This window comes from Pinus tabuliformis, chromosome 4_2 (genome assembly GCF_031772625.1).
Source record: "Pinus tabuliformis cultivar Carrire ecotype Pingquan chromosome 4_2, CPIR1, whole genome shotgun sequence".
Taxonomy (NCBI): domain Eukaryota; kingdom Viridiplantae; phylum Streptophyta; class Pinopsida; order Pinales; family Pinaceae; genus Pinus; species Pinus tabuliformis.
In genome coordinates this window covers 267,710,976-267,720,366 of record NC_142304.1, presented here as the reverse complement: position 1 = coordinate 267,720,366, position 9,391 = coordinate 267,710,976, and the positions used below count along the sequence as shown (strand labels likewise).

The 9,391-nt window shown below is 34.3% G+C and overlaps 1 protein-coding gene across 3 annotated transcripts in view; it reads right to left on the bottom strand.

Annotated features, from left to right (window-relative positions):
- Window positions 1-2,363: 2,363 nt before the first annotated feature.
- Window positions 2,364-9,391, bottom strand: part of KAPP (kinase associated protein phosphatase) — a 290,614-nt gene continuing 283,586 nt past the window's right edge. For all 3 annotated transcript variants that reach the window (XM_089428509.1, XM_089428511.1, XM_089428510.1), the window contains exons 9-12: window positions 4,162-4,277; window positions 3,880-4,009; window positions 3,699-3,753; window positions 2,364-2,836 (exon numbers count right to left, since the gene is read on the bottom strand). In XM_089428509.1, the coding sequence (XP_089284635.1) occupies window positions 2,642-2,836; window positions 3,699-3,753; window positions 3,880-4,009; window positions 4,162-4,277 (496 nt within the window). In that variant the 3' untranslated portion in view covers window positions 2,364-2,641. The remainder of the gene's footprint in view (window positions 2,837-3,698; window positions 3,754-3,879; window positions 4,010-4,161; window positions 4,278-9,391) is intronic.

Below are 9,391 nucleotides of genomic sequence, written 5' to 3'. Positions count from 1 at the left end.
TAACAAAAGATCTTATCGGATTTCCAATTCCTTCAAGGATCTCTAGATCCCATAATTATTTAGGTAAAGCAAAAAGCCTTACCCACACTAGTGCCACTAAGAATTGCTCTTTTTCAAAGGTTGTATATTTCCTCCCAAAATCTCATGAAGAGGTCGATGTTGTTGAAACAATAGGAACTATTTTCAAATACACTAACCCTATCTTCTAAACTGGAGAAAATTACCGTAAATAAACCTTTGGCCCCAGTTCTCGATCTATTTGGCCTTTTGGTTGCCATTTGTTGTAGATCCATTTTACCAAATCCTTCTCACAAGGCCATATCCCAATAAACGTATAGATGAGGGCATGATATTTCATACATTGTCTATATCCTTCCAATTTTTTGGGTGGAATCTCATTTTTAGGGTTTGTTGATGCTCTGGGAAAACATCTGCTCTTGAAACGAGACTACCATTATGCACCAAGGATTCATGAGTATTACCTTTTCCATTTGTAGCTCTAGCACCTCCAACGCTTGACTAGTTTTCACCAATCACTATTTTTTTACAAGAGGGTCTCACACCCCTCCCCACGTGAGCACTCATCAAGTAAATCAGAATCAAATGAGCACTCATCAAGTAAATCAGAATCAAATGAGGTGATAGTATCCAAATCTAAAACATCTCCTTCAACCATAACCATATTATTTATATGTTTATTATCTTAAAGAAATGCATTCACAATCATTCATTCAAGTTCTAGCTTAACCCAACAATTTTCGAAAACTTATAAAATATTAGCATATACGAGCTTCAATACACATGCAAGTATATAAGATCCACCCCAAATGTATAAACTTTACTAACCTCTATAATTTTCAATCTATATACACAATACACATCCCACTTGATGAGTGAACTTTGTATTATATATCCCCAATGCATTGAATAAAGCTCGTATAGAGCTTATCCATTACATGATAGTCTTTACTATACACAACCTACCCGCGAGTCCTTATTTTTAATTTTTTTTAAAACATAAATTATTATGAGATAGGGCATCATAACGCTTGCCAATCATAAAAGTAAAACAAATTATAAATCTTTTTTTTTGGGGGGTCATAAAAGAGATCTAAGAGCAAATTTATAATCGATACAAACCATGAATGCAAATTTATAAGCAGTTTATGCAGACCTTCCAAGCCATGAGACAACATGAGTGCATAATAAACATGAAGATGCATCTAATGCAAATTTATAAGCAGTTTATGCAGACCTTCCAAGCCATGAGACAACATGAGTGCATAATAAACATGAAGATGCATTTGAGTCCATTCAGTGACTCGAAATAAAAATTAATCATGTCACTCATGAAATTTAATTTAATTTAGTTTAGCTATGTGAGCGGTTTAAAATTCAGAGGAAGTTTGCATTCTTTCATCTCCAATGGCGATAAATCTAAATTGAAAAGTAATTAGTACAGGAAAGGATCGCTGCACCATACACCGCACAAATAGTATAATCAAAAAAATCTGTCAATTTGTTGTAGAGCAATAGTTGGATAGGTACGCTACAAATAATTCATATGAATAGAGATCAATTGAGCTATATTCAGAGGAATATGATTAGCCCTAACTGTATTAAATTAGTAATACGTATATGGTTCCCCTGAGATTAGATTAGTATGAACAGTTGAATGTCTCTGAAGAAGGCATATATGGAAAGTTGCTGCAGTAATTTACAAAAAAATGTCGATGCATTCGGTGGGGTAAGAGAGACACATCCCACTGGAGAAAGCCCCGTATTGTTCTGATGATTTTAGAAAGCCACGTTACATGGTCCAACAGTGCCAGTGTATTTGCATCACTGTGGCCATCTGGACATAGGTTTTGCAGGTCTCCAACTAGAGTTTGCTCGAATATTAGGTTCGGACCGTTTGAACCGCTGATTGTAGACCGTATTAAATAATTTAAGCTAAACCCTATTCTTCAGTTTGAAATTAACTTCATGGATTCGCTTAAATTGATGGCCGTCCGAACCGCAAAATTTCAAGTCCTATAAATTCAATACGATCCGACAAGAATTCGCCCGAAGGACGAACTACCGAATTTCTGAATTCTTAGGGTCAATTCGGCCAAAACTGTAGTTTTATGAAGACTCAAAACTGTTAGGGTTTGGAGAGTTGCAATAATATCCATTTCCCGAGATTTGAATGAAGCTTAGAATGCATTCCATAAACATAATCAGACATTACTGTGAAGAACGTACAATTTAGTTAGATGTGGCAATTGCTTAAATTTATATAGAAGTTGCATAGGACACAAATTTTCCTCCCTTGCTCTATGAAGATATAAAAGCCACCTATATTAGCATGCTAGAAGTGGTAAAAAGAAAGGCTTAATTAAGCCATGATTTTGATTCAACCATATCTGTAGCTAATATTCTCCCTCTTTCTGCAGAGAAAAAGACAATTATCAACTGCCATGATAATCCCTAAAATGTTCGATTGAAATGCAAATACAAAACCGTTAGAAACTGGAGATACAAAATTATCACAAAACTGCAAAGACGAGGGGAAAATTGTCTAAAAGATGATATACAGCAAATAAATCTATTAAATAGAGACAATTACAACCGCGCTCTTGTTGCCAAGAATGATATATCAATTATGCCTGCTGATGGTCTCAAATTTGTAGTCCATAACTTTACAGGATTCATTCATAGTTGCAAAATCCAAAACAATAACAGTTGTATTATCTTTTGTTCTCAACGTTCGTGCTTCTCTCACAATTAAGTTAGCTATTCTTTGTGCACATGGAACATCAGACCCCTCATCTGAGTGTTGCCCTTCACGGACCTGCACATAAACAAAGACTGGCTGTGAAGTGATGATAAAACATGCCAAAAAAATTCCGTTCCATTCACCCATCTGGCCAACAAAGTTCCTCCACTCTCATTACTGTAAGTGTACATATTTGTTATTTTGTACTGTTTTTTTCAAAGGAAGATGCAGCGCAATAGAACGATACTATACCTTTATATGCATCAAAAGGAGTCAATCCATATAGAAAACAACAATTGCCTTAATGTCCCCAGCTTTAGGCTAGATGGTAGTCAACGAAAGCCTAACTAGAAAAGGTAGGCTTCATAAATCGGAGTTAACACAATGGGATCTGTATTTGCCATCAGGAAGAAACAATTAAACATACCTTTTGGACTGCAGAATGCGGATGGGTCTAATCAGAATATGCAACCCTATTGATTGGGGCATCTCAGCTGAAAGGGGACAATTTTCTGAGATTTATGGTTGGACAGCATCTGATTGGGTAAGTGAGATCAGCTTTCTTTAGAGGGAAAGGTGCAAGACAGTCATGACTGATGATTATCCTAGCTTTTTCTCGAGTTTATTTCTTTTTAAAGTTGATCTGGTCACACAATTGCCAGCCATAATGGGTACGTAGGGAAATATTATTTCCCAGAGTTTGGTGCTATGACAGACATGTTTGCTTTACTTTGCTTACCATGCTGGGAGAGGAAGCCGATTTAATTACGCCTAACCAACAAATGATATCCTTCTTGTACTCTTATTGCACTTTATTGGAACATAATATGTGCTTTAGAGAAAAAAAAAAAACTATGACACCACATCTGCATGAAAGAAAGCATTCCAACAACTCATAAATCTCTCCAATAGAAGTCATTTATGCTCTGTAAATTACCTCAAGAGCCAGCTGCAGTGCCCTTCTGGGACTCAAGACATCCCAAAGACCATCACTACATCAATACCAAATATAACAACTTATGAGAAATTTTCTGGTTACAAAATTAAAAAAACTGAAAAGCAGAAAAGCTCATCCAAAAGTTATCAAAAATTAGACAAACAAAAATAATAGCTGCCACCTGGCCATCATAGCTAGCCCTTTGCTTTTGATTTTTATTTGTAGAACTTCGCTTATATATGGCTCAGCTGAGAAACGGACATCTTGTTCCTTCAGAAATTTATCTCCAAGAACACGAGCTATGTTCATTCCTGGTATACACAAATCATGGCATCTTGGTACTTTTAATAATATTCCTGCCATCCTGATACTTTTATAATATCGAAGTTAAATCGTTTAGCATCCAAAACAAAAAGAAATGAATATTAGTTTTGTAAGTGGCAAATAAGCCTTAAATGCTTACCACATAAGCGAGTTTCCCCATCTCTTAGCTGCTTGCCTATTTCCAACATTCGGTTCTTTTCAGACAGACTAGTAAGCCTGTGATCTTCTGTCATGGAAATATGCTTTCCTTCTATGCTGGCAACATATAAATGTAAACAATCATCAAATTTGACATGCCCATCTTAGATATCTTTCAAAACTGAAGAGTATCCACAATGCCAACTTGACATATCTATCCTGACTTGTATATGGTAAATAATAGACAATAATTAAGGTCGTTGAAGTTCACAGTCGGTAACCTAATAAAAGATGTTGCACCCACATTGCCAAATAGTAAACATTATCATCTCACAAACACGGTAACCACTGAAGAAAATGCTACCCAAACGTAAAAAAACAGTGCTTGGTATTAACACGAGCAAAGCCAGCGCTTTTGTTCACCAATTTTAAGGTTAAATTTGAGATTTATTATGCATTTATGAGAACCTGAACAATCCCTTCTTTAGACCAAGGAGAAAAATAAAAGAAACCATTAGTAATCAATCTATTTTATAAGTTAAATTAAAAAGATGAACCTTAAAAAAGACTAAAAATATGTTGCAAATAGAAGGTAAGACAGAATTCAATTATTTTATTTGAATGCCAATGCGCACGTCTTTTCACAGTATCGAACAGTTCATGGTTATAGGGTACGCATTGGATTCCAAATACCAAAGTTATGGCTCTTCGAAATTAAGGGCTAAAAATCCTAGCAATCTCACAATTTTTTCTAAAAATAAAGGAGAATTGCGTGATGAAGAGGAAAGAAATCATTGTATGAAGTGTTGAAAATGAGGTATCCTTGACCCCTATTCCTATTAGTGAAGTAGTCCTTCCATAAGTCGATCATGTAATCTATTCTACGTAGAACTACGTTATTTTATTGTGAACCTGCACCTTCTGGGGCCATTATAGGTAAGACCTATCTTGATCTTTACAAAGTCTTTTCCGGATAAATTACATAGATGTTTTAAGGTTGACCTGTTTCAAAGCACTAACTCTGGTTCATCATCAGGGCAAAGATGGATAGTCTGATCCAAATGAACAAATAAGTACAGTAAATATGCAATGGCTAAATCACAACAGAGAAAATAAATATTATTATATGCAAATGAAACATTAAATAATAATATAAAATTTTATTAAAATTAAAAATGAAAAAATATATTAAAATAAAAATGAAAAAAAAAATCAAAAGAGAAGTCAACGAAAATAACTACAAACTATTAAAATAAAAACGAAAAGAATTCAAAATAGAAATTAATGAAAATAACAATAAAGAAGACCAAAAATAATGGCACAAATTTATAAATTAATAATATATAGAGAGAGAATAAAAGAATAACACAAAACAAAAATCATTCAAAAAAACAAAATAATCAAAGGAAAGGAATCAAAACCAATATACAACAAGGGCTATACAGTAGCTAGTACCTTCAGCTTAGCTTAAATATAGCTTAATTAAACTAAAAAATAATAAAGCCAAAAATTTCATCACAAAAATAAGACAACTAATGAAACACTATATTGTATTTTTGAATGCCATCACCAAAAACTAAGAAATATGATTAACTAGTTTTATTTATATTAACATATATACACTTTAATTATATATGTGTGTGTGTGTGTTTTATTTTTTATTAATATATATAATTTTTTATAATTAAATTTATTAAAATATGTTTTTAATATAATAATAAGTCATCTTAAATTGAAAATATAGACAAAAAACTATAATTCATGAAAATGGAAATAATAGAAAAAAGAAAAAAATTAAATAAAAAGGAAATAAAACTAAAATAAAAAAATTAGTAACTAATAGAAATAGAAGTTACGAACAACCCATCGTAAGACCTCAGTCAATCACCTTACAAATAAATAAATTTAAATAATAAAAAAAAAATAACAGATATTGAATTCCCAATATAAACTATGGATAAGTTGCAAAATAATTTGGTCGAAGACAAACTAATACACAATCAGTGTAAGTTTTCTTACAAAAAACTGATGAGAGAAAGAACCATCATCATTCTTAGAGACGAGAACGTCAAGGAAGGGCATGCCACCGTTTACTTTAGGCTCCATGGTAAACTTGATGGATCTTGATTGATTGTTAAGATGCTGAAAAACATATCCAACTTAGTATCATCAACAAACCGTTTCCTAAGCTTCGGTTGTAATTGGGCTGAAGCCAAAGCCTTAGATTCAAAATCTTCCATGAACAGGGTAAACACAATGGTTGAGAGCGGAGAACCCATGGCAATGGTGCATGTCTATTCATAGAATTCACCTTTGAAGCTGAAAATAGTAGAGGTAAGGCATATCTCAACAAGCTTGGTTGTATCAAGATCAGTAATGCAATTGATTACCTCAACAACCTCATTAATAGGGATATTGGAGTAAAGTGAAACCACATCAAACCTAACCATAGTATCAATCGCATCATGGGTCCGCACTGTTGAAAAATGTAACTAGGTTCGATCTTCATAATTGTCATTGTGTCATTATGTATTTCATGTAAAAATAAAAAAGAATAAAAAGAATTTTATTATTATTATTATTTTATCAGATAAGCATGTTCTTCATGCTTCTAGGATTTGTTGAGTCAAAGAGTCTAAGTCCTATTTGGACCTATTGTAAAGAAAAAGGAAAAGATAATTTTCAAATTGTATTTTGGTCAAAATTACCTCTAGATGCCAAGTCGGCCCTACCCCAGAAGACATGTCTATTCAAACCTCTCTGGACAAGTATAAATAAAAGGTGAAGTGAGCTCATTTAGACACATACAATTCGCATAACTCATTCTGAAATATCATAGAAGAAAGGAGGGTCGAAGTCTAAAATTGACAAGTGAAGAAGGGTTTATCTTCAACTCAAATTTGTGGAAGTTCTGCCTTGACATATCTCTTGTTGAAGATTTGTTTCTGATGGTGTTCATGTTGTTGGTCTCTTGTTGTTGATTAATTTGTTGTGCAAAAGGAGGGTTTGACCTAGCATCTAGAGGGTTGAAATCTTTTTGTAGTCATAGGTCTTGGCTATCTCACTGTGATCTGATTCTTTTAAGAAAAAAACAATCTGGATTTTCCCCTTGGAGGGGTTTTGCCCTAGCATGGAGCCTATATCTTGTGTTCTTTGTATTCTTGTGATCTTCATGTTCTATAGGTTTGATAATTGTTTGATGAAGAAGACATAATAAATATTAATAAGAAGCCAACAACATTCACGAGCAGTTATCAAATAAGAGAAATCTAGCCTAATTCATAAGCCTCCTGATTTCTCAACATGGTATCAAAGCTAAGGTTTGAAGATATAGGTCGGGAGATCACTCTGTTGGCATCACAGTATCATGCATCCTATACCTTGACTCGATTTATGTTCCTAGGCTCACATTCCCTGATTCCGAAGCATCGCATCTTTCTCTTTAACATGATTGATATTCAGGTGACACGCATCACTATGGTTCGAATCCATATACAATGGCTCGAAAATTCAAATATACAGTGCTTTGCATTTATGTATAACGGTTCATCTATGGTTCGTATTTGTGGTTTGTTCTTGGCTTGCTTACAATGTTGAAGCTCACACTCATGATCACAACTCTGTGATTCTCACATCTATGTATAACAATGACAATGTGGCTCCATATATATTATATTACATTACCGTGGCTTGTATATGTTACACAATCGGAGGTTCGCATTTTACAATGATTCGTATGACTCAAAGGTTGACATTCTATGGTTTATATTTCTCCTAAGTAACTCGCATTCTTTGAAGCCATGCTACAATGGCTTGGTCTCTACAGCACATCTACTATGGTTCGATGATATACTCTGTGGCACGCTCGATGATGCACTCTGTTGCTTGTATTTGATGACTCGCATATGTATTACAGAGGATCCCTCATAAATTCATATTAACCTCGCTCTGTGGTGACATGAAATCACACTATATTTTCGTGGTATCGAATTCTATATGGTGGCATTATGAATTGGCATCGCTATACTGAGTATTATATTGGCACCATCATAGTGGCATCGTATTACTATGACCAAAACAAAATTACAATATGGCTCATGTTCGATCTATTTATATAGTGACTTGAATCTACAATGGTTCGTTATATCACATAATGGAGGTTCGCATCTATTGAGGTTCGTGGTGCATTAGTTTTATAAGGACGGTATGGCTCGAACCCTTTTCTCCATGACTCGAATTTGCATTTTATGGCTCGTATTCAACTCAAGATGCTCGCATCATATTTTGGTGGCTCAAAGTTGTGGCTTGCATATCTTATTTATGGCTCTTATGAATTCCCATGGCTCATATGCTGGTGACATATAGAAATGACATCGACTCTACATGGCAGTGAACCTTGGCATATCAATGACAATGACAATGATGTCTTGGCAGTGATATTCATAATATTGACTATACAACAACCGTGTAAAATTCGACCTATCTGTGAAATTCGTCAATGCAAAAGAAACTACATGTAGATCACATACATGTTGCTGTGGCTTTGGCTTGTAAGGCACAAGTGAGGGATGACTATAATCTGCATGAGCAGTGACCTTGGTTTATATGACTATGAAGAAGTATGATAACCGTGTCCTATGAAAGTTGCTCAAGTGACCTTATATGACATATGAGTGACCGTGTTTGACAGTAACACTGTGATCCACGATGACAGTGGACTGTGAGACTATAATTCATGTGACAAAGGCATGACTATAACCGACATAACAGTGATCTCACAAGAGTCAGAAATTCATACGACAAAGATGAATGAAGTTGATATATGTCAATTCGAGAATCAAGACCAAATCTTTGCAAAGAAGGACAGGTAAAGAGGTACGTATAATTTCTTATCTATGTCCTTTAGGTCATAATGATGACCTTGAGAAGGGATTGCATAAATATTAGAGACAGTGACATGTAAAAGTTTGATGATATGCTGCATGTAAGGATTGGATCTTGAGATCAAGAAATGAAATGCATTAGGGTTTTGCAACATACTTGTAGAAGCTTTGCATGGTAGATCTTGATGACTAAAAAGAATCTAGGTTTTGTAGATCTTACAATTTTGAAGGTTTTTGGTGTCTAGGGTTCATAAACCCTAGATGATACCTGGATTGGAAAAACCCTAGAAAAAGAAACCCTAACTAATTGTTTATGATGTAAAAGGAATCTAGCTTTTGAGTTTGACA